The sequence below is a fragment of the Rattus norvegicus genome, chromosome 7, assembly GCF_036323735.1.
Source record: "Rattus norvegicus strain BN/NHsdMcwi chromosome 7, GRCr8, whole genome shotgun sequence".
Lineage (NCBI taxonomy): Eukaryota > Metazoa > Chordata > Mammalia > Rodentia > Muridae > Rattus > Rattus norvegicus.
Genome location: NC_086025.1, coordinates 117,194,806 through 117,222,004, shown reverse-complemented (window position 1 = coordinate 117,222,004; position 27,199 = coordinate 117,194,806). Strand labels below are relative to the sequence as shown.

At 50.6% G+C, this 27,199-nt stretch overlaps 1 protein-coding gene and 1 long non-coding RNA gene across 2 annotated transcripts; one reads left to right on the top strand and one right to left on the bottom strand.

Moving 5' to 3' along the window:
• Positions 1-336: 336 nt before the first annotated feature.
• On the bottom strand, positions 337-24,545 carry Samm50 (SAMM50 sorting and assembly machinery component). Its single transcript, NM_001004241.1, has 15 exons — positions 24,463-24,545; positions 20,672-20,782; positions 18,835-18,936; positions 17,192-17,279; positions 15,712-15,818; positions 15,169-15,299; positions 14,875-14,962; positions 13,196-13,324; positions 12,696-12,767; positions 11,457-11,543; positions 9,572-9,642; positions 6,571-6,638; positions 4,119-4,265; positions 3,560-3,701; positions 337-521 (listed from the first exon to the last, which is right to left on the bottom strand). Exons 1-15 carry the CDS (start codon positions 24,481-24,483, stop codon positions 476-478), a joined length of 1,410 nt encoding a protein of 469 aa, NP_001004241.1. The 5' UTR covers positions 24,484-24,545; the 3' UTR covers positions 337-475.
• Positions 24,546-24,682: 137 nt separating this feature from the next.
• LOC134479759 (uncharacterized) lies at positions 24,683-25,135 on the top strand. Its single transcript, XR_010053452.1, has 2 exons — positions 24,683-24,931; positions 25,027-25,135. It is a non-coding gene; the product is annotated as an uncharacterized LOC134479759 (long non-coding RNA).
• The last annotated feature ends 2,064 nt before the right edge of the window (positions 25,136-27,199 follow it).

The following is a 27,199-nucleotide window of genomic DNA, read 5'->3' as shown; positions in this document are numbered from 1 at the left end:
GACAAGCAGGAGCAGCCATGGCCGTCAGCAGACAGCGCACTTCGAGTCTGCCTTGGATTCCTAGTATCATACCAGCACTGGCAGGTCATGCTGCACTGAGGTGGCCTCCTGTGACGACAAGGCCAGGGTCCTTCAGGGCCACCCCACAGCTCAGCCCTACTTGTGGTAAGTGGGATCCCAAGAGTAGACTCTAGGAGTCTACAAGAAACAGGCTCTTGGGAGAGGTCACCTGAAAGCCCTTAGGCCCAGGAGTGCGCAGGTCAGACTGTCACATGCTCCTAGGAAAAGCAGGTGTCCATAGAGACACATGGCCTGAAAAACAGACCACAGCCAGGATACAGCTGAGTGTTTAAAATTTATTGACGTGATTTCCCATAAGGATGACGGCCCAGAAGCACTCAGCTGTGTCACCTCCAAACAGGCATGTAGCCTGGGAGAGTCCCGTTGCTCATCCACGCTGCCCCTGGGACTCAAGTTACAGGAACCGAATCCCAGCTCCAAACTGGACGCCATCACAAATCCTAAAAAGAAAGGGAGAGGTCAGCAGGGTGCTCCTCACATCGAGATGCTGCAGCCCCCACAGTTCCCTGGGCTAAGAACAGTTAGCCCCTGGAGAAAGGAGAAAAGACAGAAATGGAGCCCAAGACCCTCTGTTGCTCCATCCACCCAAAGGGACACTGTCCAGGTGTCAGGACCGGATGCAGAACCAGGGGCCCACATGTTGGCGCTAGCCCAGAACTCAATATGGTCCTGGACCTCACAATGACCCAGCAACTCAGCCTCAGAGTCCAGTCACCAGCCAGCCCTGTTCCTGACCCAGGACGACAAAAAGGGTCAGCATGGGTGTGCTCTCTGGAGAGCTTAGCTCTAGGTGTCCTGTGTGGGCCTTCTCAGGACTGGCTGCAGGCACCACACCCAGTTCCGAGTGCTGGGCCACACTGGGCTGTCACGGCACAGGTAAATGGCAGCAGTCACACTGGCCTGCTGTGGAGCCCTCCTGATTAGAGGGAAGCTGTACCCCTGGAGGCTGAGGATCCAAGCCCAAGCTACACAGTGTACCTGTGCCCTCAGCACAGCTTCACATTCTTAGATATGAGGTCCCCAAAAGGGACCAGGGCTGCTTTGGAGAAACTCCCAGAGAAGTGAGCTTCGAGATAAACACAAGTTCTTCAGAGAACACACAGGCAGTCAGGACGGCCCTCTGTCACAACTGTAAACAGCTCAGATGCCTCTGCTGTGACACACACACCACAAAGCAAGGCCCACTGAGTATTCAAGGTGGCATCCAGAGGTACAGGGTCAGGACCCATCAGTCCCCTGCTGACCCTGTGGGCCTCCTCAGCCTCTGCCTCTAGGCCAGGTGCAAGCTGCCTTCCTGCCCCACGTGCTCACCCAATACCAGGCCCAGCAGGGGTCAGGAGAAAAGTCCACTGACGGCTGCTCTTAACCCCCAAAGCTCTTCATCCTGGGTGGTGTGCTGAGTGTGGGGAACAGCGCTCATGGGCCCCAAACAGAGCCCTTGTTAAGCATGGAGGCTGAAGGAAGGGGTAAGGAGGGAGAATAGAAAGAGGTGCACTTGTGAGCAGTCATTCCCCTGGGGCTTCAGCAACCCCACATTCTCTGTCCACCCATGCTATACCCCTCCCCCAGGACAGCTGGACCCAGTCAGGACGTTCTCCCCACCCTGGGTCCTCTCATGAAGTCCAGCAAGGTCCCATCTTGGGGCCTCTTGTCCTCCACAGCTGCAATGATGGTGTCCTTCCTGCAGCTCATGGAGCAGCTGGGGCAGCGCTGACTCACTGCTGGGTCTCCAGAGACCTAGCCCAAGGAGTCACGCTGTGACAGAACACTCAGGTCCCAGAAAAGACTGTACCAGAAACCATCAGGACAGAAGTCAGAACACTTCAAACTGTCACCCTCTGTAAAGGCCACAATTGCCAATTACAGAGCACCTGGCTTAACCCTGGGGGTGGGGCTACAGACAACGGTCCACCTGCCAACAGCCTAATTTTAGAAACAAGATAAAACTGAGGTCATTTCCCTCAAATGTTATCAAATTCCACTCTTGCCAACAAAGCTGCAAGCCAAACCACACGAGGGAAGATATTTCTGTGTTCAAGTCTGACCCTGGACAGCCTCCACTACCCACAGCAAACACCTGCCTGCAACCATCACAATGGCAGACAGCTGCCAGGCATCTTGGGCCAGTGTCTTCCCCCATTCAGCACAGCAGACTTCTTCTTTTTGAAGGCTATGCTCTCAATTAATCTTTGAAACATGCTTCTCGGATCTAACAGAGAGGGAGGTGCAGCTGAAGGGTCCTGAGCTGTAAAGAACACACACTAAAGGGCCATTAGCAAGAAGCTCAAAAGTGAAGGAACTGCTTGATGCACACTGCCATCCTGTGGCTGCTGTCAGTGTTACAGCAGCGTGGGCCACAAGAGGTGAGCTGTTCAGACAGCTCAGACAGCTGAAGCTGCTGTTGGCTAGCACTGGAGCCCATTACATGCCCAAAGTACATGAACTGGCCCCAACAGTCTGTAAGAGCAGCTGGCCACAGTTCCACTTCAGCTTCACCCAGGCTGAAGGACTGGGAACATGAGCCCTCCTCTCCTCACTGCACTGTGAAATCAACAACTGTGGCATCAGACTGTAGGCAGCAGGCATGGAGGACAGAGGACACCACTAAGAGACAAGAAGAGTAGGCCAGTACAACACCAGCAGCCACAGGAGTGACAGACATCACAGCCAGACCACACAACAGCAGAGCGGGAGGGCTGCTCAGACAGGCTGCATTTCCCTTGAAGCTCTGAGCGCTGCCAGTCTCTGGATAGGAAAACAGACTCAGAGTAGCTAAGTAATCTATTCCAGGACCTACAACAAAGCAAGGTGGCATCTGGCCATGAGGGCCCTGGGAATTGATCTATCTTGGATAAAGCCATGTGACTGGTGCCCCGGGAGAGGATCTGAGCTTGTGTAGAATACCCAGGGGCTTGTATTGCTTCTCTGTGAGGCCGCTTGCCAGGAAGTGGCCCATGAAGCCAGGCACAGTGCCCTAGCATCAGCTTCCCAGGAACATGTCCTCACGTCTGACTTCCAGAGCTTTGTCACTAAAGCTTCAGACTTATAACAACCCTCTGGGTCTCCAGACCCTTGCACAATGCCTACAAGGTAATGCAAGAGATGGGATCTCTCTAACCCTGAATGGTGCTTGGCCTAATCCTCCTATGGAACACATGTCTATGGGTAGAGTTCTCTAGACCATAGCAAAGCTGTGGCCAGCCCCAGGCCGGTGTTGGCAGAGGGAAGCTCTCTACTGCTTTACACTTCCAGCAAGCAGGGGCAATACTTCCCACTGGTTAGCTCCTGAGTCAGAGCAGCAGTGTTCTTGGGAAGGGGTGGGCATCTCCCTTTTCCCTCCAACCAAGAGAAGCTCAGCAGAGGACCACATTCTTCCATGCTTTAGTGGACTATCCTGTCTCTCACTGAAGTGGCCAACCCGGAACAAACAGCAACAGAAGCTCCACAGAGCTGCAGAACTGACAGTGGCCCCACACACCTGTCGCCTCGCTGCACACCCATAGGAATGCAGTAGTTCAGCTCCAGCCGAGCAATGTTGCCAAGCCGGAGGACGATGCCTGCACCATAGGACCAGCGGATGCATTCAGCCAGCTTCCGGATGTGGGCTCTGGGGCCCTCACCTGAAACAGCAAAGCTGGTGAGCAGAGATGTGTGTAAAGGGTAGGGCCCCTTACAGCCAGATCTAGCTAGTGGAGACAGGTATGCGGCTGGTATCTGCATCCCACTCTCCCAGAGCCAGCCGAAGGTTTCAACTCTCTGGGTGTGGCTACCCTGACCTCTGTGCCTAGAAAGGATCTTCTAGCAGAGCTGCTGGGAGGCCCCACGCCACATCTCAGAGAGGGCCCCAGGCTCTCAACTGCTCAGCTGGACATGTGCCTGTGAGCATCCTCTGGACAGATGGTGCTGAGCTCTGGACCCTAATGACCCCGGAAGCCCTGACGCATGTCTGCAGCATAAGCAGCAGTCTCCCCTTTACATATGGCATCTTAAGGGATGGTACCACCCCGTATCAGGATACACGGCTGGGGCAGACTCACCGTAGTTGAGGTTGCACAGGTTGCCAGCATTGAGGAAAAAGTGAGTTCTGAAAAGCTCTCCGAAGCCACCCTGGCCTGGCCGGAAAGGCAGTGGGGTATAGAGGTGCAGGCCCCCGGCCCAGTATGCCTCCCCGCCCAGGTAATCTCCTAAGGAAGGAAAATAGAATGTGCTCACTCTGCCCTTAGAGTTCCTGCTTTCAGTTCTGCTCCACAAACTACGAGGGCAAGCCCAGCCGCCCTCCTTTCCAGGATCCTTCCACAGTGACACAGCTGAGGAGCCAGGGTACCACAAAGGAATGAGGCTGCTGCCTCCCCTGTCTTCAGGGACAGGAGTGAAAGAGCGACCACTCCCCCTCCTACAGTGGCCACACTGAGCGTCCCTGGTTTCACTGTCAAGACAGTGTCTAAGCCAGGCCTTCTGGGGTCTGGAGAAAAGTCCCTTTTGGAGTCAGTCACTGTCTCAAATTACCCAGGAGAGGACAACTGCTGGGGTGACCTCCTTATCTGAGCCCCACAGCCTGTAGCTACTCCCACACTCAGGGAAGGAAGTGTAGGCCTCTGCAGGCCCTGAAGCCCGAGCCTCAGTGAGTTCTGCTCCTCCTCCCTTTCTGTTGCTACTTCTGAGCTGCCCGTGTTCCTTGACTCTGGGGCTCTTGCTGGTAGGGCAGGAAAGCTTCAGTTCTCTTAATTCCATGTTGGTCACCAGCAGAGAGGGGATGTAAGAAAACAGACGCAAGGGTTTCTAAGAGACTGGTAAACAGCACAGCATGTGAGAATGTGGCTAGTACTAGGGCTGTGAGGCCTTGCAGCAGAGGGGATGGCAGCAGAGCAGCCCTCTGTAACATGGGCCATCAATCTACCAATGAGTTCCAAAGGCATGCAGTTGCCATGTGTCACTTTGGAAATGTGTATGAGAGCTGGAGAGATGACGCCTGTTAAAGCCTAGGCTCACGATCAAAAGATGAAAAAAATGTATATGGCAGCCAGGCCATGCGGCACATACCTTTCCTCCCACCACTTGGGAGCAGAGGCAGGCAGAGTCCTGAGGTTAAGGCCAGCATGGTCTACATAGTAAGTTCCAGGATAGCCAGAGCTAACACACACACACACACACACACACACACACACACACACACTCACACACACACACTCACACACACATACACACACTCGTACATACACACACTCTTCACACACACACACTCACACATATACACACACGCACTCACACACTCTCACACACATACACACGCACTCACACACACACTCTCACACACACTCACAAACACACACACACTCACACACACTCACACACACAAGTATATTTGTCAATATGTATGTCTTTGTGCACCACATGAGTGCCTGAGAGACCAGAGGAGACAATCAGACCCCAGAACTGGAGTTACAGATGGTTGTGAGCCGCCAGGTGTGTGCTAAACACCCGGGTCATCTGGCACAGTCAGTGCTCGTAACAGCTCAACTGCCTCTCCAGCCCATTTGTCATTCTGCATCTAAAACAAAACAGGGCCAAATTTAATCTTCTACTGCCATTCCTGAAAGTAACTCAGCAGCAAATCTGGAGCTGCTTCATTACTTTTTGTTTGTTTCTAACTCGCCGAGTGCTAAAGTCATACTTGGCATGCCTGATTTGAAGTCAATGTGCACGCATGTAAAAGCAAATGCTTGGGTCCTGAAAAGGAGAGGACCCCACAGAAGACCAACAGAACCAACTGACCTGGACCCTTGGCTCTCAGAAACAGAACCACCAACCACAGAGCATGCACGGGGCGGACCCAACCCCCCCCCCCCACACACACACCACGTGCAGCTTGATCTTCATGTGGGTCCCAAGCAACTGGAGCAGGGGCTGTCCTAAAGCTGTTACCTGTCTGTAGGATGTGTTCTAGTAGCAGGGCTGCCTTCTCTGGCCTCAGTCAGAGAGGATGGACCTAGCCTTGAAGAGACTTAAAATGCCAGGGTAGGGGGATACCCAGTGGAGTGCCCATCTGCTCAGAGGAGATACGGAGGGGAAATGGGGAAGGATTGTGGAAGGGGGTGGCTGAGAGGGGGCAGTGAACTTAGAGTTATTGTCTGTTTAATATAAACAACAAAACAGATCTCAAGAAAAAGTCACCTTATCCACAGTCACAGAGCTAAATTGATTCTGCCTGGTGAGACAAATTATCCAGCAAACCTTCAGTGTCTGGGAGTAAAGACATGGCAGATGAGACCCCCTGAATCTCCAGAGAGGGGGATGTGTCGTAAGGTACAGGGCTACTTGGATTGCTGGGTTTTGAGCAAAGGTTGCCCATGAAATGGTCCTATCCTTACACACAATGAATGAAAACCCTGCTCGCACTGTTGCAAACTGCTATTTCCACTGCCTCAGCCCCTCACAAACGACAGCCCATAGAGGAGAGTACTGCATGGCTCCAAGTCTAAACTCACTGACCTTCGCTCTGGGGTCCGATGCTGTGCATGCTAAATCCTCGGACGCTCGTGGGGCCTCCCAGGTAAAACCTGCAGTAAAGTGACAGATGGCATGTCATTAGGTGAAGATCCACAAGACCCACAGCAAGTGAGGCAGCAGCGGGTCATGGTTGGTTTGTATAACATTGTCTGCACACAGCAGACCACTAGGAGAGGGTAGGAAAGATGCAAGTGAGCAGGTAACACCCATCGAAATCTACCTGAAACCCAACAGCCACTCCTTCTGGGGACAAGAGCAATGAGACACAGCAAAGACGCTTATGGGACCACCCTGTATAGAGGATAGGCAGCTGCCCTTGAGAGCCACCATGAGGTTAGCTCCCAATCAGTCATCCTACAGCCTCCCAGCCACACTGGGTCAAGAGGGCAGGGTCCACTTCACACATCAGTACTCATAGCACAAAGAGGGGCCAGATGATACCAAACACAAACAGACCACACAGTGGGTTACTTTGGTTTTCTACAAGAAGTCTACTGCATTCTAACTGCTTAGGATAGAACCCAGGGCTTCCCCGAAGGCTAGTCAAGTTCCTTATTGCCTTAAGCTTCTACAATGCTTTCTAACTGAGGGAGGATGTTCTAATTGTTTAAGTATATCTATATCCATATCTACCTATACTTATCAATATCTATACAGATGTATTTTAGTAAAGGTCTCACTATATAGCCCTGGCTGGCCTCAAACTCAGAGACACATCTGCCTCTATTCTTCTGAGTGGCGGGATATAAGTGTGTAAGACTCCCCCAGCTGGGTTTAATGTTCAGTGGCCATCCATGTGGAAAGCTGCTCTGTGCCTTGGGAAGAATGGTCTAAGAGGCTGAGACAACGCACAGGTAGCAAGGCACTACTTTTTCTGCCTCACAGAGGTCCCTCCAACATGCTCACACAAACTTGGAGAGCTCAGAAGTCCACAAATACTTTTACTGTCTGATTGCTAAGCAAGGCTTCCCTGAATGATCTGCTAGTATTAATCAATAATGCATGCAAATGGTAAGCTCTGTTCTTGGGTGCTTCCTAAGGTTTATTTATTTCTACTTTATGTGTATGAGTGTTTTGCCTCTATGTCTGTCTGTGTACATGTATGGCTGGTGCCAGAAGAGACCAGAAGGCCTTGATCCCCAGGAATTGGAGTTAAATATGTTGTGATCTCCCATGTAGGTGCTAGATCCCCCGAATCCACATGAAGAAACAGATGCATAACGTCCACTCACAATCCTGGCACTCCCATAGTGAGGTGGGAGACGGACAGCCACCTGGAAGGTCAGGCCAGTCAGGTGCAGCACAGTAGCAAGATCAAGAGACCCTGACTTAAAACAAGGTGAAAGTGAGAACCAACCTCCACATATGTGTGGGCGGCAAGTTGTGAAAGGTACCATGATTCCTGGTCAGGACAGGTCAAATCCCTGGGGACCCTAAAAGGGACAGCAGGCGCATTCCCAGCCTCCTAGATCAGGGTCTCACTAGCTGCAGCCCCCCCCACAAACCCCTGTAGAGAGGTTTGAGACAGACCAAGTCACATAGAGCAAAGCCCCAAACCCCTCCTCCACAGGTGAGGATGTGACCACAGGACACGTAGGCTCAAGACAAAGCAGTCGTAGCGACAGGACCATGCCCCCCAATATGTAGATGAGGTAACCCACCCAAAAAAATGTACTTAAGGGTCGTGTTCAGAATTAAAGGTGTGCGGGCTGGAGAGATGACTCAGTGGTTAAGAGCACTGACTGCTCTTCCAGAGGTCCTGAGTTCAACTCCCAGCAACCACATGGTGGCTCACAACCATCTGTAATGGGATTTGATGCTCTCTTCTGGTGTGTCTGAAGACGACTACAGTGTATATAATAAATAATTAAAAAAAAAAAAGAATTAAAGGTGTGCAAGAATCACTCCATCGTCTGAGAGCTTCTGTCATAAGAGCTGTAACACCACTGCTTGGGGAAGAGATCTGCTGTCCCAAAATCATGCCAGAAGCCCTCCTGCACCCCTCACTGGCTAGTCCTGCTGGCTAAGCCTGGCCTGAAACAGAGGTGGAACACACCTGCCTGAGCTTTCCTCCTTTCTCCTGGACCCGCCAACCTAGCCAGACTAGGGATCTCCACGGAAAACCTCCAGCATGGAGGCCCACACATATGCACCATGGCATATGTGAACCTGTACACATGTTTGTACTCACGTGCGTGCATACACACACACACACACACACACACACACACACACACACACACACACACACACACAAAACATTACTTATAAAGACTTTCTCAAGACTCGCTGAACAATCACTCCCTGATCTGTGTAGAACATTTAACAAAGGAGAAGACAAGTTGCACATAAAACCCAGCATAGAGGACACAGCTCACTCTTGTATACAAACACTCCTAACTGACCAAAGAAGGCAGACCACGGTGAGGTAGGCTTACCCTCCAGGACTAAGCATCCTACTTTCTTAAATGTGCCTTTGTTTTCACTTCTACAAGTACTACCAAATTCTTTCATAATAGTAATAAGAAAAAGAAAAAATGAGGAAAAAATTCTTCTTTATTTTTCAAGATAGGGTTTCTCTGTGTAGCCCTGCCTCTGCCTGCCATGTGCCGGGATTAAAGGCGTGCACTACCGTGCTTGGCCGAGAAAAAATTTAATACAATAAAGTTCCACAACAAAAAGCAACAAAGCAAGGCTGGACAGGGGGCTCCACTGACTGCTCTTCCAGAAGTCATGAGTTCAATTCCCAGCAACCACATGGTGGCTCACAACCATCTGTAATGGGATTGATGCCTCTTCTGGTGTGTCTGAAGAAAGGGACAGTGTGATCATAAAATAAATAAATTTAAAAAAAGCAACAAAGTATGAGTACTGTATACTTCAAACTCTGTTTCCACTTGGAAATCCAGGGCAATGTGATACTGTTCCCCTCTGTGAAAGTAAAAACAACCCAGAGTCGCAGAGGAGGTGCTGCCACACTGACCTGTCAGCAATGCTGGATAGCTTGTCACCGATGGGCACCAGCATTCCACCCCAGAGGGACGTGGAGAACACCTGTGTGAAGGCAATCAGTGTTTCTTTCTGTCTCCTTGAGAGCCAGCAGGAAAGGTTCTACTCTGCATGCCTTTGAATGCCCTTGGCAGGCACAGCAGAGCAACAGCCTTGGGGGACCAGGGGTGGTGAGATTGAAGAACTCAGTCAGAGGCCATCCACACTCCATCAAAGTCACAAAGTCACACAGGACTTAGCTTGTGTTCCTGCCAGGACAGGACCCTCTGACATGAGAAGTCAGGCCCGCAGGACTGATAGAGGAGGACAGCTAGCACCCTGGATATGAGATCCTACCTCTGCTCAGACCTACTCACCCGTCCACCCACCCACTAATCTTACCCCTTCTCCTTCCCCTTCTCCTCCTCCTGGATGCCTCAAAGGAGCCATTCTGCTGGGTTTTGTTCCCAGTTCTCCATCTCTTAAATTAAACATTTTATTTTGAGGTAGCCTCAGATTGACAGAGGTACAGCCCAGCTCCCAGGGTTCTTCCTCAGCTGGCCTCACCTCAAAGCTGAGGGGCCACCCTGCTCCTCAGTACCCGCTGAACTCAGGGCACAAACTGCACTGATGCCACTCCTCCTCTAGGAGTCAGGTGGGTACGGCCTGCACTAAGCCATTCCCTTCGCTAGCATCGCCACCCTTTCCTGTTCTCCATTCTGTCTGCTCCAACTCTGCCCATCTCGGCCACCAATCCTTCCTGTTCTCTTTGGGTTCTACCCTTGTGGTGGCTTGAATGTGCTTGTGTATTTGAATGCTTGGCCGCAGGGAATGGTACTTCTAGGAGGTGTGGCCTTATTGGAGGAAGTGTGTCACTGTGGAGGCCGATTCTGAGGTCTTAAAGCTCAAGATAGGCCCACTGTGGTAGTCCCCTTCTGCTGCCCACAGATCAGGATGGAGAACTCTGCTCCTCTATCACCATGTCTGCCTGCACGCTGCCATGCTTCCTGCCGTGATGATCAGGAACTAAATCTCTGAAAACTGTAAGCCAGTTCCTTTATAAGAGTTGCTGTGTCACGGTGTCTTATCACAGCAATGAAACCCTAACTAAGACGACCCCCTTACGCCCACCTCCTAATGTAAGAACCTAGAGTGTCTGGCAGCCAGGACACAGGTGGGTGAGCACACGAATGGGTAAGAGAATGATCAGATGCTATGTGGGTGGAAGGATGCGTAGACAGAGGAGTGAGTGGGTAGGTGGCAATGGGTAGGTAAATGGATGAACAGATGAGTGCTTCTACAGAGTAAGCACCATGGCGCCCTCCCCCCTCAAGCCCCAGGTTGGAAGACAAGAGAAGACGGCTGGAGACATGCCTTGCCAAACTCCTAAAAGCCTGGAGCAGGAGGCCACATGGACAGGTAACAAAAGGCCGTTACAGCAGCAGGAGGCAGATGAGGAACAAGTGCCTGTGAAGGAAGAGCCTCATCCCTCTGACAGAGCCCGTGAGCCTGGGTGGAGGGTGCAGCTGTGAAAACCAAGGTGCTCGGGGCACCACTCTAGAGTACAAACCCACAGGGAAGCAGTGGGTGAAGTGTGCAGCCAGGGGAGCCCGGCTGGGGGTGGGAGGGAAGGGGGGCAGGGAAATCAGAGCATGGCTCCACACCACAGGCAGGGGCAGCAGGGTCTGAGCAGCACCAACAGGAGAGGAAAGGATGATGGAGTTCTGTGGTACCTGAGAGTGAGGACCCAGTGCAGCCTGGCGGGCCACACACATGCTCACTGGGGAGTCTTAAGACCGGGGTTAAAGCACCACAGCACTGGGCTAAGACCAGTGCTCCAGGCTCAGGGTCCCACAGGCAAGCATAGGCTGCAGACTCACCGAATCCAATACAAGCGGCTTATTCAGCTGAAGCTCAAAGTCTTCCTTGATGAAGCTCACATCTCCTCCAGTGTAGCCTGCCAGCTCCTGAGGGAAGAATCCACAGGTCATAGGAACATGGGGCACTAAAGCACTGCCTGTGCCTTTCTGAAGGCCCTGGCCTGCTCAGCAGCTGAAAAGAGGGAGCTACTTTCGTGATTTACATACAAATCTCATCACTGGTTGCTTCCCCTAAAACTGAAGATTGGGCACTGTCATGGCTGGTTGTGTGTCAACTTGACACAAGCTAGAGTCAACAGAGAGGAAGGAGCCTCAGTTGAGGAAATGCCTCCGTGAGATCCAGCTGTGAGGTATTTTCCAATCAGTGGTCAATGGAGGAGGACCCAGCCCATGGTGGGTGGGGCCATCCCTGGGGTGGAGGTCCTGGGTTCTATAAGAAAGCAGGCTCAGCAAACCATGAGGAGTAAGCCAGTAAGCAGCACCCCTCCATGGCCTCTGCATCAGCTCCTGACTCCAGGTTCTTGTGTCCAGATCCCTGCCCTGTGTGAGTTCCTGTCCTGACTTCCTTCGGTGATGAACAGCAATGTAGAAGTGTAAGCTGAGTAAATGCCTTCCTTCCTCCCCAGCTTGCTTTTTGGTCATGGTGTTTCATCCCAGCAATAGAAACCCTGACTGAGACAGGCACCCTAGGGTCCTGCTGTACCACAAGCACCACAAGCAGCAGGATGAGACTGGGTGGACCATCAGAGTCACAGTCTCACCCAGTCCCGCACACCTGCAGGCCAGCTGACCACATCACCTCTAAGGCACTAACACTACTCCCCACAGGCACCAGGCCAGCACTGCCCTCAACTGGCCTTGCAGGTCTGTTCATGACAGTCCTGCCTACTACTGGTCCTCCAACTCTGTTCCAAGCTGTTGTGTGACACCACCAAAGAAGCTGCCGTGTCAACAACTGTGGCTTTGGGCAAAGACACAAGATAAACTGCAAGGAACAAGGGCTGATCTGAGACCAGGATCCCTAAGAGTGGAGTCAACAACCCTTGCAGGCAATTCTAGAGTGGTTTTTCCCATCTGTGATGCTGGATGAAACCCAGAGCCTCCCTCAGGCAGGCTCAGTAGGCAAGTGCACTACTGAGACACACACTACTGGATGAGTTTGCCAACTACAGGCAAAGCAATGTGTTAACTTATGCACACTGCACTGGCTCCCAAGTGAGTGGCCTGGTGAGATGCTACCTGGTTGACTTTGAGCAAGGCCCCTCTTCTTGGCAAGATAGATGAATTCCGAGAGTCAATGACCATGGCATGCTGAAAGAAACGAGCAAAAGGCATCCTCATTGTCACTTCAGGCAACTCCAGGACAACAACACTTGCTGTGCACTGGGGTCCGGCTGTGCTGAGCATGCCCACATCCCTGCACCTGTTCCTGTCCTCCCAGGACAGCTTAGAGTTCTGAGATGGCACACCCAGAGGCACCAGGGCATCTCCCACTGACACCGACCAGCTTCGTTCCCTCAGAGAGCCCAGCAACCGCCCTAGGTCACTGCATTTCTTTTAATTTCGGTTTCCACTGATGCTACTTACAAAAACTACTAAGAGGCAGTGGATATGGAACTGGAGGCCATTGTCCCAACCACCCAGTCTCACTGGCATCTCAGTCAGTCCCACATCAGCAGAGACTGGCCAGTGGGTCACAGGGCTGTCAACACATTCTCCACACAGAGAGCAAGTCCTACCGAGAGAGACGACTTCAATGAGTGTCCACTTTCCTTCCGCACAGCGAATGACGCAGTCCGCGCGAGGCAGCCCAGTTCCCGCCACACACCCTCCCACTTGACAGTGTGACTGGTCTTGCATAGTGGAAACTGTAAAGACAGGGAAGGAAGCCTCGTTCCGCTCCGTCCACACTGGGATAAGCTGCTGCAAACCACCCTTTGAAATGAGGCACCTCTGAGCAACACACTTGATCATTTCTTTCCTCAGCTCCAAGGATGGATCAGGCCTGTGCCCTGTGGGGGAAGTAATCTTCCTTCCCCCAGCCTCAGAACCAGACCCACGACAGACAGTTTTGAATGAGAGAAACTAGGGGAGGAGGAGAAGGAACGAAGAGACCTCACAAAGGCAGATGGGGAAGGCTGTAGACTGAGCCAGAGCAGTGCTGCTGAGCTGCAGGTGAGGGAACAGGGCCATAGCCAAAGGCTGGGGTGACTCTGTCAACAGCTGGTATCATTCTCATCACAGTAAGACACACACATGACCTGGCACAATCACCTGGGCCCCATAACTGGCTCAAGGCAGGTCCAGTGAGCTGTCACTTGGATTGCATCAGACCCAGAAGAATGTGGAGACCAAGCTGCATGGGGCCAAGAGTTTTCTTTCCACAGCCAGAGGGAACAAAGGCCAGGTCCAAGGAGCCACCTCTTGCCTCTCAGCAGGTCTGCCCACAGCCTGCCCCACAGCCTGCCCCACAGCCTGCCCCACAGCCTGCCCCAGACTCTAGCTCAGAACAGCCCCATTCTCTCTGAATGTCATGATGTCAGGGAGCTTTGGGACTATCTGTGACTTTACTAGCAAGGACACCAGGTGCCAAGCTCCCCAGAGTGCATCCCAGTGAGCTCTGCAGCCCACAGGCCTGGAGGAAAACACATGGCCACCGCCGAGGGTGAGGGGACACCAACTGAAGCCCAGGCTATACCCCAGTGTGCAAGAGTGTGGCCCAAAAGTGTCCACCTCAACACACAGGGCAGCACACAGACCCGAGGAGCCTACAGAAAGTCAGGGAGCAGCAGTCACTCAGCCCCAAGGGGCCCCAAGTCTCATGTTTTTCCCCCAGATGCCTACAGAAGTGAAGCTTCCCAATTAACTTCTTTCTGTGCAAGCCACTTGCACAGAGCAACACACCACTGTCTCCAGAGTAACTGTCACAGGGCAGATGGTGCACCCTTACAGTGCCCAATCACACTTAGGGTGGCCTGAGACGCAGCAAGCTCCGCCCGCCTGGTCTCGTCCTTCACACGGCTGCCTCAGAGGCTGCAAGAGGATGTCTCTCCCCAGTGCGCCCACACCCACCCACGCCATTCTACACTCCAGCTCCTCTCATACTTGCTGTTCTGGGCGGAAAGTGTTTTCACTATTTCAGAGCTCAGAGTATGCTCTTTAAAAAGATTAGAAAAAAAGTAAAAGGGGACACTGAGGAGAAGGACGGGAGAAAGCACTGGATGCCAGTCAGTCAGGAGCTCAGATGCACGTGACCAGTGTGGACACCAGCCAGCTCTGTCCCCTGGTTACCTGCATTAGCTAGGGAGGAGGCCACCAAGTGGTGAAGTGTACCCTCACCCACCCATTTCCCTCTCTAGTCAATAAGCTCGCTATCTGTGCGCCCCCACCCCAGCCCAGCCCAAGCTGGTGTACTCACACTGTACTCAGCAGACACTCCTCTGTCCGTCTCCCGAAGTGAGCTCCATGGGAACTGCCCGGTAACTTTATATAAGTTTACCGAGAAGCTAGGAGGCAATGGGACAGAGCTTTACAGGGAGGCACGGGGCTTGTGCACAGCTAAACAACAGGCCCCACTAGACTACACTGGGGTTCACCCTCAGGACAGCAGCTGGGGAGGAGGCGCTGGCCGCCAGGTGTCATTCACACTCCAGCCATCCACTTTAACTTTTACACCAGGCCAATGGGCCCAAGGACATGCTTGGGTTCCTACTTTTTCTCGAAGTTCCCAGGCTGTGGCTTGAAGAAAGACAGGCCGTAGGAAGTTTCTTTGGTTCCATAAGAAAACTGGAAAGTCACTTTTTCTGCACGTCCCAGAAGATTGGGGAGTTTGAGGCCGAGTACCTAGGGAGGAGAAAGGATGAAGCTGGTACTAGACTAGTGTAAACAAGGCTTTGTTTCTCACAAGGCGCCCTTGTCAAGCACACAGCACCCCACAAAGGCTGACCCACAAAGGCCACACTGAACATCTGGGAAGCTGGAAGGCAGTTGTCTCCTGCCCCAACCCCAAACCTCCAGACCAGGAATCAAAGCCAGACCATTCACATGCTCATCTGTCGAAGTACAAGGGTTATGATCACTACAAATGACCCCCCAGCTCACACCAACCAGTTCTAGGGAGGCCGAAGGAAAACTGAACATCACACCAAGTCCGTACACCAACCAGCAGGTTCCATAGCAACTCCCTGTTTCTCCAACAGGCACATCTCAAAAGCTTACACTCAGAACTCTCAACACCGATGAAGTCATGTCCTACCATACTGCCTTCGTTGTTTCCAACCATGGTGTTGTAACTGCCCGTCAGTCTCCTTAGCTCTGTAACTTCAAAGGTGACATCTAGCCCATTTGGCAGGGCATCTTCGCCTAAAGAAGTAAGTATTAAAAAAGGTCAGCAGGCTCCGTAGTAAAGGCACTGCCACTGCAACGCCTGCCAGGCTGGGTTCAATTCCCAGGACCCACTGACTCCTAGAAACTGTCCTCCGAGTGCCACATACGTATCCACATACTTACACATACTTGCACACATACGTACACACACACAAACCAAAACAGACCTCTAAACCTAACACTGACTCAGCTCTCTGTGCTGAAAACAGTTCCAGCTGGGAATGGGCCCACTACAGGGAAGTCCTTGAAAAGTTCTGAGTCCTGTCCAGCCAACATTGAAGCCTGGGATTCACTTAACAGTGAGGATTCTGTAACAGTACAGCTAAAATGTCCCCATCCAGCAGGCTGTGAGCAGTGTCTGCACTGGAGGTTTTTACCTCACAGACCACCAAGGCCTGGGGTGCTCTCTGCAGAGTGAAGCAAAAGCCTGCAAGGGTGTGGTCTCAGAGGAAGGGAGAGCGCTTGCCTTCCACCCAGCACACCTGCCAGGTGTTCCTGCTACACACCTGTGGTGATGTTCACGTGGTCTCAACAGGCCGGGGGCAGGAGGCATAGGGTGGGGGCTGGGGTAAGAGGAGCCTTGGTGCTGATCTAGTTTTTGTTTTTGAGATAGGGTCTCTCAATGCAGACCTGGCTGGCCTAGAACTCACCATGGAGACAGAGAACCCCAGTCTCTGCTTCCCAGTGCTGCCACTGAAGGAGTGTACCACAGCAATCCTGTTTTCAACCCTTACTACTCTGTCACCCCTACTTTAACATCTCACACACAAAGGTTCATTTGTCACAACTATCAAGCACACACACATAATTACCATTCCCTCAAGCCCACCATTCACAGCAGGGTTGGTGACATGTAGTGTGACGTGCACAATGACGGGCTACAATGCCCTAAGCTAGCCTCTGCCGTCAGGGAATTCTAAGGTGCAGCCAGGGTAAGGGCTGCAGTCACAGACAGAGGGGAGCTGACCAGTGCAAGGCCATGTCCACCAAGTGCCAAGAAAGGCACTGAACTGACTGGGGAGGCGGGGCAGGCCTGAGTGCTTGACCTGTATGACTCACTCCTGGGCCAGAGACAACTTACCTGAGAGGCTCCCAGCCTCCACCTCATAAGCTAATGGACCTGAACACTCACCAGGGTCCGCAGGAGCTCCCATCTCTTATCTGCTTCATACTGAGCCACCCCTCTGCTGCGATGTAACCCACAGGTGTAGCAATTTTAAAGATGGCTAACTAAGTCTGAGACCTGCCGGAGAACCCTTTGGGTGCACTCTGCATCTAACCACATGGTTGCTCTGTGACCCTGGAGGCTACAGAGTGGCATCAGAGGGACACTCCTCCATGATACTTACCATGACACGTGTCTATCAAAACATCCACTTGTCTAAAAATTCCTAGGCGAAGCAGTTTTTCACGGGCCTCATGAGACCGCCGCATTACCTGGGAGAGGAACAGACAACAGAGAGTGAGCTCTCCTAAGACACAGGAGCACTGAGAGCCACGTGACCTATAAATGCTTGCATGGTGGGAAACGCCTGTCAAGTCCCATGAGGAGGCGGTGAACCTGACTGAGACAGCCAGCAGCCAGCACAGGGAGTGCCCAGACACAGAAAAGGCCAAGGATGAACAGGAAGAAAAGGTAACAGACAGGAAAGACAGGTGACAAAGTGACAAGGTGGTCCTGGGAGTGAGCAAAGGCTGAGAACTTGAAGGAAAATAGGCACATCTCTGTAATCCCAGCACTCAAAGGCTAAGGCTGGAAAAGCTAAAGATGGAGGCCAGCCTGGGCTACACAGTGACATGATATCTAAACAAAGAAAAAAAGGAAACAAAACAGGAGAGGAATGGCAATGAATGAATGAATAGACAGACAGACAGACAGACAAGACAGTATTTGAGGCTGGTGAGATGGTTCAGTAAGTTGTGTTTGCCACCAAGCAGAGTTTGATCCTGGGAACATATATACAAATTGGAATAATGAAACCACACTCATGTCCAGTGGCTGGCAGACCTTAGAGAACGTGGTTCTCAGCTCTGGGGAGTGGGCCTTGCCCATTCCCCTGCAGGGGTGTGGAATGGAGGATCTTCTAGGAGACCAACATGCTGACCCTTGAAGTGACAGACCACATGCCCTTTGACATAGTGACTCTACTTGTACCGTGCACACTGTGACACAATAGTAAGACACTGAATGCACAGCCATCCATGAGAGCCAAGCACTCAGGTTAGTTAATATCCATCCACAGAGAGACACAGCAAGGACACAGAGTGTTTGCAGTGAAGATTCCCACACATGTAGACAGATAGGACCACACCACAATGACAAAAGAGAATGCCACCGCTCCCAGCCACCTGGGTTCATCCTAGTGGAAAACATACTTGGAAGAACCAGGAGGTGCCTGAGTTGGCCTCTGGGAATGGTCAAGCCGTGCAAAGGAAGTGAGCACACTCACACTAACATGCTGTGACAGTTACACCCGTGACAGTTACACCTCTTTATGGAACTATCCTAAAGCAGCACCTTAAGCTTTAAGAACTCCAAGTTTTGATTGCTGTTTTGTCAACACTACTCAAGGTTAGCAAGAGGAGGCCGAGAGAAGCCAGTGGACCAAGCCACAAGGAAACCCTTCTGATGGCCTCTGTTAGGTAGCCCAGTGTGGTCCAAAGGCAGGACAGTCCCCATAGCACAGGAAGGAGTCTCTAACAACAGAGCAAGGGCCTGGGATGTGAAGAGGGATGTGGAGAGGATCCCACGGTGCTCAGCAGAACCCAGGGATAGCGCCGATGCTGACAGGCAGAGTGCAGGAGAGGCAGGCGGAGCAGACAAGACTTGTCCTTCCTCAGGATGGACAGAGGTAAGGACAGCCGAAAGCTTATGTAAACTGTGGGAGGCCCTCTCCAGGCTTGGGTCCCTCTGCAGTGAGAGGCTGGGGTTGTGGGTCTCAGATTCTTCAGAAGTTACAGGCAAAGTGTGCCACACAGAGAACAAACTCACCTCAATGAGGTTTTTAGCCTTAAAAACCTCTCCGATTTCACATATGATGATGTCATCCTTGGTCCGTTCAAGTCCATCAAAATGAACATGCTGAACCACCACCTAAATGTGACAAGGGGACAGAGTCACCACGCCTGGCACAGGAAGCAGCTTGGGAAGTAGTTAGAGGCCGGGTCTGAGGCAAAGGGCAAGGTCTTCTCAAGTACAGTAACTGTCTTACTCCTGACTTCATTCCTTTTGAACTTTGACCTGTCTGGTTGTTTGCTTACTTGTGTGTCTGGGAGCACATGTGTGCCCGGTGCCCACATAGGCTAGAAGGCAGTGTCAGATTCCCTGGAGCTGGAGTTGCAGTTGGTTATGACCTGTCTGCCACGTGGGAGCTGGATATCCAAGTCTCTGCAAGAGCAGCACTCTTAACCTCTCTCAGAACCATTTCTCCAGCCCTGCATTCTCTGTTCGTTTTGCTGTCGGCCCCTGTACTCCTGTTTTAAGATTAGCCTTTGCCCAGTATGTACTGCTTGGTAAATGAGCTCTGGCCTCCCCAGCCAAATAACCCAGGATCACCCTAACAAGCAGTGAGGCCCAACCTTCTTAACCTGGGTCACACCCTGTCTTTGATGTGGGATGAGGATCCTTCAGAGGTCACAAGGCAGGTAAAGAATGACCTGGACTCTTCTGGGAGAAAGGAGCAAATAAAAACTCCAGAGCTGGGCTGTAGCTCTGTGGTAGAGCACTTATCTGGGATGCCATCCTCTGGTAACATGCCTTTAATTTCATCTATCTATCTATCTATCTATCTATCTATCTATCTATCTATCTATCTATCTTTTTTTTTTTTTTTGGAGCTGAGGATGGAACCCAGGGCCTTGCGCTTGCTAGGCAAGCGCTCTACCACTGAGCTAAATCCCCAATCCCGCCTATCTATCTATCTATCCATCCATCCATTCCTTCCTCCCTCTCTCCCTCCCTCCCTCCATCCACTTATTCAAACATAAACATTTGTCTTAATCAGGGTTTCTATTCTTGCACAAAACATCATAACCAAGAAGCAAGTTGGGGAGGAAAGGGTTTATTCAGCTTACACTTCCACATTGCTGTTCATCACCAAAGGAAGTCAGGACTGGAACTCACACAGGGCAGGAATTGGAGGCAGGAGATGATGCAGAGGCCATGGAGGGGTGCTGCTTACTGGCTTGCTTCCCATGGCTTGCTCAACCTGCTTTCTTATAGAACCCAGGACCACAAGCCCAGGGATGGCACCACCCACAATGGGTCCTCCCACCCTTGATCACAAGTTGAGAAAATGTCTTACAACTGGAACTCATGGAAACATTTCCTCAAGGGAGGATCCTTTCTCTGTGGTAACTCCAGCTTGTGTTAAGTTGACACACAAAACTAGTCAGTATAATATGTATATAGACATAAGCATAATTTGAGTCTATCTTTGAAAAACTTTTTAAATTTAAGTGTGAGTGTTTACCTGCATGTATGTACTTGTACGTGTGTGCAAGGCTGTCAGATCTTCCAGACTCTAGAATCTAAAGCTAGAGTACAAGTGGTACATATGGGTAGTGGGAACCGAATCTAGGTCATCTGAGCCATCTCTCCAACCATAAAAAACCTTTTGTTCTACTTTTTTCAGTAGAAACAAAATGTGTTTGCCTCAACTAGCCACATCAACTGTCACCCAGGAGAATCTGAGGAACAAGGAGCTACTGTCCTGAAGTCAAGATTCTCTATTTGCAAATGGTGACATGTTAACTCCTTCACTTCTCCATAGGGGCTTACCAAGAGAACATTCCAGAAACAACATAAAGATGTACAACAGAATACCCACATCTTTGTTTTCCAGGATTTCCTGTTTTGCTTCAGGTTCAACTTCCACAAACTCCGCTTCCTCCCCCAGTGCTCCAAAGTCAGTTCCACTTGATGGGAGAGGCTCCAGACTCTGCAAAGGACAGAGGGACCTGTGAAAAGGGACCTGTGAAAAGGAACCTGTGAAAAGGGACCTGTGAAAAGGAACCAAGCCTCTACCTTTAGGCTTCCAGTGGTGTCAGGATCCCATAGGTGGGCGTGTGGGGTTGGGGACAGGATGGGATAAACAAGGAAGGCCGGTGCAGGCCAATGGGCAGGTACAGGTCCTGGGACCATGCTTAATAAGCATGTTCACTGGGGGCCCTGGCACATGCTTATCAATGGACTAGAACGTAGGCACTTTACACAACCCAAATGCTGGCAGTGCTGTACACCACCAAGCTATACTCCCAAACTTGTTTGCTCCTTTTCTTTCATTTTCTGAGATTGGGTCTCTCCTCACATTCCCTGTGTAGCCAAGACTCTCTTTGAAACTCCTCCTGAGCCTGCTCCTGCCTCCAAATGGTAATATGAACTGTCACCACCTCAGAACAACACAAAGCCGACCATGGTGGCACATGGCTATGATCCCAGCCTCAGGAGGCTGAGGGAGAAGACGTTCTACCACTAAACAATCACAAGAGCAACTTCTTAATAAGCTTCTGGGGGTTGGGGCTCGATGAGCACGGCTGAGAAGACTGGAAAACGCAATTACACATACATATACATAAGACACACATAATGCAGTGCTTTATCTATGTGTATGTGGAACATGTAATCTGTTCCTGTGAGTGAACACCCAAATCACTGGGACACTTAGTGGTAGAGATATCCAAGCATCCCTGAAGTGGACTCAGCTAACAATTCAGGGGACTTTCAAGAACAGGCAGGCAGTATCTGGCTCTTCCTGTAGTCAAGCCCCTCTTCAGAGCACACAAGTGCTGACATCTTTGAAGCAAAGGGACTCTGGGGCTGCCACTGCCTTTTCCTCCTGGAATACTTTAAAGGCTTTCTGCTACGTGCACCTGTACACAGGTTGTGTGTCAGGAAGGAGGCCAAGAGTACCACGACTCCTTCCACATCTGCCCTAAAGACTGGTCCTCAGAGGACCTATGGGGAGGCACCCCTAGACTCCAAGCCAGTACAAGTATCTTCATCATGAAGACACATTGGTTCCCTATACAGTCTGAAGATCCACCTTAAATGTCATCTATCTTAGGGGAGGTGAGGTACTAAGACAGGAACACAGGCCTTGAATTTACTGTAATCCTCCAGCCTCTGACTCTTGAGTGCTTCAGTTATAGCACAAGTCATCGTGCCATGCTAAATATCACCGCTGAACCATTCTGACTCTGTGGTATATGTGCAGGGTCAGAATTAGGCTCTCACATACCCAGGGATGGTCTCATACTCACTACATAGCCAAGAACAGTCTTGAAACCTTGATCCTTCTGCTTCTAAGTCCCAACTTTCTGGGATTACAGCCACCATGCCTGGACCCAAAGGGATACCTCTTAAATGTTAGAAACTTGTAACTTCAGATGGTTTCCCTCCTTTTTTTTTCTTTTTTTTTTTTTTTTTTGTACTCAATTCCTAATTCATAGGATACTGATTAAATGGAAAATTCTCTTGTTCTTTTACTTGGTGGGGGGAAAAGGAAAAAAGCAGGTGTATGCCTAGAACTCTAGCACTCAGGTCAGCATTGGTTCCACACCAATTGGGCACTTACCAAGGATGTCGAAAAATACATCATTTCATGTCACTATCCACTGGTTTTCTGCTGTTAGTATTTTTAAAACTAAAACACTATTAACTTCTCCTAAGTATGAAACGTCAGGGAAAGTAGGACTGTGCATGTGGATCCACTCTTAAGCCAACAGTTGGCAAATACATGCCTTGTATGAGCAAAGTCTGCATTCCATTATTCTAAAAACGCCCAAGAGTTCCTAAAATGGCAAAGCATGGGACCACCAGCTCCACAATCTGGAGGGCAATGTCAGAATGCGACGTCACTGTGGTTCACACTTCGGCCATAGCTTGGTATTTCTCCAGCACTGTTTACTAATGGAGACTCACTCGTTACTTATTGTTTGTTTTTAGACAGTGCTGGCCAAAACTTCACTGAGTAGACAAGGCTGGACTTGAACTCATAACAGATTCAACTGTATCTGCCTCCTGAGTGCTGGGTGTGTAGCACCATGCCTGGTAAATGGATCTGTAACCCCAGCTACTCAAAGGTATGAAGGATTCCAAATTCTGGGCCAGCCTGGACTACAGGCTGAGCTCAAGGCTAGCCTGGAAAGCCTTGAGTGAAGGAAAATATTTAAAGAGATCTATAGATATAGCTCAGTGAATACTTGCCCAGAGGGTACCTGTATTACTAGGGAGGAGCTTATCTCATAGGTTTCTGCAGTATTCAGGAAGGTACTAGAAAAGTAATTGAACCTGAGTTCTAAGACATGATGATTTTGGTAGGTAAAGTTGGGCATGGCCATGAGCGATTGAATAGGGAATAAACCCAGGGCAACAGGATAGTTCAAATAGTTCTCCAGCACTGAGAGAGTCTTGTGTTAAGTGCTGCTCAAAGTAAAGGGACACTACCAGAAAAGGAGTCACAGGGCAAGTGACTGCATGATGATGGCTCCAGGGCTCCATGTCTTGATTTTAGAGCATTCTGAGGCTCTGCAGCTCTCATTCTCTGGCTTTTGGGGAACAATTTAAAAAATGAAAGTTTGGCAGTAAAGTATCCAACATTGGTAACACTGACATTGGCTGTCGGTTCGAACTAAGGTACTCCCCCCCACTCCCCCCCAAAATGGAGTTGGTTATCAAGGAGAAACTAAGCAGAAACTAACTTGTTCATCAGACCTTAGGAGACGTGAGAAAGTGAACTGGCAATATCCTCAAGAAAGCAACAGTCAAAGATTCAAAGACAGTAACTGAGCCAAGGATGCTGACACATGCTTGTAACCCCAGACCTTAGAAGCTTAGACGAGACTACTAATATGAGGCCAGACAGGGTAACAAAGGCAGAGACAGGGAAGGAGGAGATGCTCAGACAGGGCAAGTTTCTTCTATGGTTTGCTCTGCCCATTTATGGGAAGGGAGCTCATCCTGTTGTATAGAACAAGATGCTGCCCAATTCTAGGTGGCAAATAAAAGCCAATTCAAAAGTGATGACGGCTCAGCAGGCACAGGGGCTTGCCCCTCAGGCCAAATCACCAGAGTTCTATTCCACATAGTGGAAGGAAGAAAACTGACTCCAACTGCTGTCTTCTGACCTCCACATGCGCGCACACACATTTTTTAAGCAACAGTACTGGGTTGGAGAGATGGGCTCTGCAAGTAAGAGCACCAGCCGCTCTTGCAGAGGGCCAGAATGGTTCCTGACACCTACAAGGAGGTTCACAATCCTCTGGAACTACAATTTTAGGGGATCAATTGCCCCCTTTTGGCCACCTCAGGCTCTGCACTCAAAGTGCACTTACACACATGTGAATACTCATACACGTAATAGTAACTAAAAATTGTAAAACAAGACTGCAAAACAACTTGTGTCTTGTCTTCTAACAGACCCTTCTTCCACGCCGTGGTCCTATCGAGGCTGGTGCTGTGAGGTCACCCGGAAAAATTCTGCTGAATGACCTTGGGCAAGTCACCACCGACCGAGGACTACCACAGCCTCCGGCCCAAAGCAGCTCCCACACCCTCGCTGCCGCCCTTGCCCCAGGCGCAGGCGCACCTGTCCCGCCCGGCCGCCGCGGGGCCTCTCACCCTGGCGTGCACTGTCCCCATGGCTCCCTCTCCGGCTGCTGCCCCACGGAGGTGCCCGCGCCCAACCCAACTCAGCTACAAACACAGACGCGCGGCTACAGGTCACGGAAGCTGCGGGCCGAGCGCCGCCATGTTGTACCGCCCAGGGCCCGCCCCCTGACTAAGGACCTCCGCTCATTGGTCCGTATGAGACCGTGACCCGGATGTTCATAAGAACGCCGGGAAGCCCAGTGCAAGCATAGAGCCTGCAGAAAGCTGCGGGTATGGGCAGAGCTGGTCTGTGGAAGGGCAACAGAGCTGCGCCCCTCGTTCCATGGTGACCTAACCTCGGTCTAGTCCATGGAGCCTCAGTTACACTTCTAAGCCGTGACCAGAAGGGCGCAGGGAAGAGAGAGTGTGCTCCTGGAACCGAGCATGGAACCTGGTTCGGTTCAATTTCGTAATACCTTCAAATGATCCAGTAAAAAGGGTCTGTGCGGGGCTTGGGAGTGGGGTGTCTTTAGAGAGAGTTCAGTAGATGAAGGTACTTGCCGCCAAACCTGACAGCCTGATTCAATCCCTCAGATCCACATGGTGGAAGGAGCGAACAGACTTTCAGAAGTTGTCCTCTGATCTCCACAAATAAACACACAAACTTAAAGAATAAATAGCACCTTCGCAGACTCCTCAGAAACGTATTTGTGTGGCATTATATTTCAACTAAATTATAATTACCTCATCCCTTCCCCTAATTTTTTTTTCCGAGATGGGTTTCTCTGTGTAGATCTGAGTGCCCTGAAACTTGCTCTCTAGACCAGACTGGCCTCGAACTCACAAAAATCCACCTGCCCCTGCCTCCCAAGTGCTGGGATTAAAGGCATGGGTCACCACTGCCCACCCAAATTCATATTTTTAAAAAGAAGTTCTTTTCTCTGCATTCGTGTTCCCCTTTCCCTTAATCTTTCCCTCCCCTACAGCCCCTTTCCCCACAAGGCCTTGGTCCTTGGGGCCAGTGAACTCGCTCATTCAAGAGCAGCTTCTCGATAAACCTTCCTTTAATATCGTCTTTAAAAAGAAGTTGAATGGAGCTCTCTCGAGTGTTCAGGGTTCAAGTGAGGGCAGTTACATAGTAAATCAGACAGCTGTGTGTTTGTTTTGGTGGCAGAAACAGCTACTGTGCTTCAAAAGAACTAATAATAAAAGTCACAGCTCTGAACTGCAGTTTACTGGAGATAGGGTGGGGTTCCTGTTCTCTGACCTGCAGTCAACCTGACACCACTGTCCTGGATGGCTGAAGCTTAGCTTTCTTCTCCATCCCCTCCCTCCAGGAGACTCCTGCACCTTTTACTACGTAAGCAGCATCCTCTGGCATCCGAACCTTCAAAGTCCTTATTCTTCCTGCATGGAAAGCCGCAGAAACCTCCAAGCAGCCTGGCAGCCAGCTCTGTCCCTGCCATTGCCTCCCTACCTCAGCCTATCCATCTGGATTCCCAGTACCGGGTCAGCACTGCAAAGATGGGGCCCGTGCTCTCATGACTGGCACCATGCAGGGACTCATAGTAATTGCTATGTTCCTATCCTAACCCAAACTTGAGTACCCAAGGGCAGTGCTTAACTTTACCTCCCCAAACACAGACTTCAAAACAGAAGGCTGGGTGAGACCAGCCTGGTCTACATAGAGAGTTCCAGGACAGCCTGGGCTACACAGAAAGACCCTGTCTCAAGCAAGCAAACAAACAAAAAAATCCTAAGGACCCAGAGTCATTCTCCCTTCTCTCATATACAACGTCTGTTAATACCACTGGGTGAGTAGGACCCCTGTCACAATTTTTGAAACAAATTTGAAGCAAGCTTTATTAAAGACGGGCCAGGACAATGGACACTAGCTAGGTCCATACCCAAAATTCCAGACTATGGCACCAAATTGCTTACAAAGGCAAAGCCCACAAGGCTTTGTATTTGTCTTCGTCCATTGGAGGCAAGCATACATTCTGACATACTTCCTGCCTGCAAACCTCTCACTTAGATGTGATCAACACATCCTGTGCAGTCGGGGCAACCAGTCTTGTTTGCAGAAGCAAAAACTCGTAGTTTCTTTTCATACATGGACAAAAGCCTCCAGCAGTGCAGGAAGTTATCTGTCCACGGGCAAGGTGGGGCTTACAAGTTAGAGGCTTTAAAAAAAAGGGGGGGGGTGTCTCTTAAGCACAGTAATTTAAACTTAAGACATTATTTTAGCCCTCACATGGTCTCCCTTTGTTAGATTAAAAAGCAGCTGTAGAGGGAGAGAAGACAGAAGGAGTGAGCCTTGGTCTGACCTTAGGATCATGTTTATTAACAATGAGGGAACATTTGTCATTCACATGTGCAGGTGGCCAAAATGGGTACAGAAGCCCCTTATAGAGGTAGAAATGACTTCCTACTTTACAAGGGGATGCTGGGAAGTGTAGTCCTTCATCAGAAAACTCACTGCCTTACACCCTTGTTGGCATTACACTGGGGAAAATTGAAGCCTTGAGCACTCTATCCATGATCCAAGATTTTGTTCTGGTTATCCCTCAATGTTGGATGCCCTATCCTAGATGTGCTTAGTCTTCGAGGTGGTCCTCACTGGCCTCACCCGTAGTCAGAGAATCACAGGCACTCAGCCCTTTGTCACAGTTATTTGGTCCAGATTTCCCCTCAGTGTGTTCTGGAGACCATACCATTGTCCTTTCCCAGTGGCTCCTAAAGACGCACATTCCAGAAGGCTGAGGCA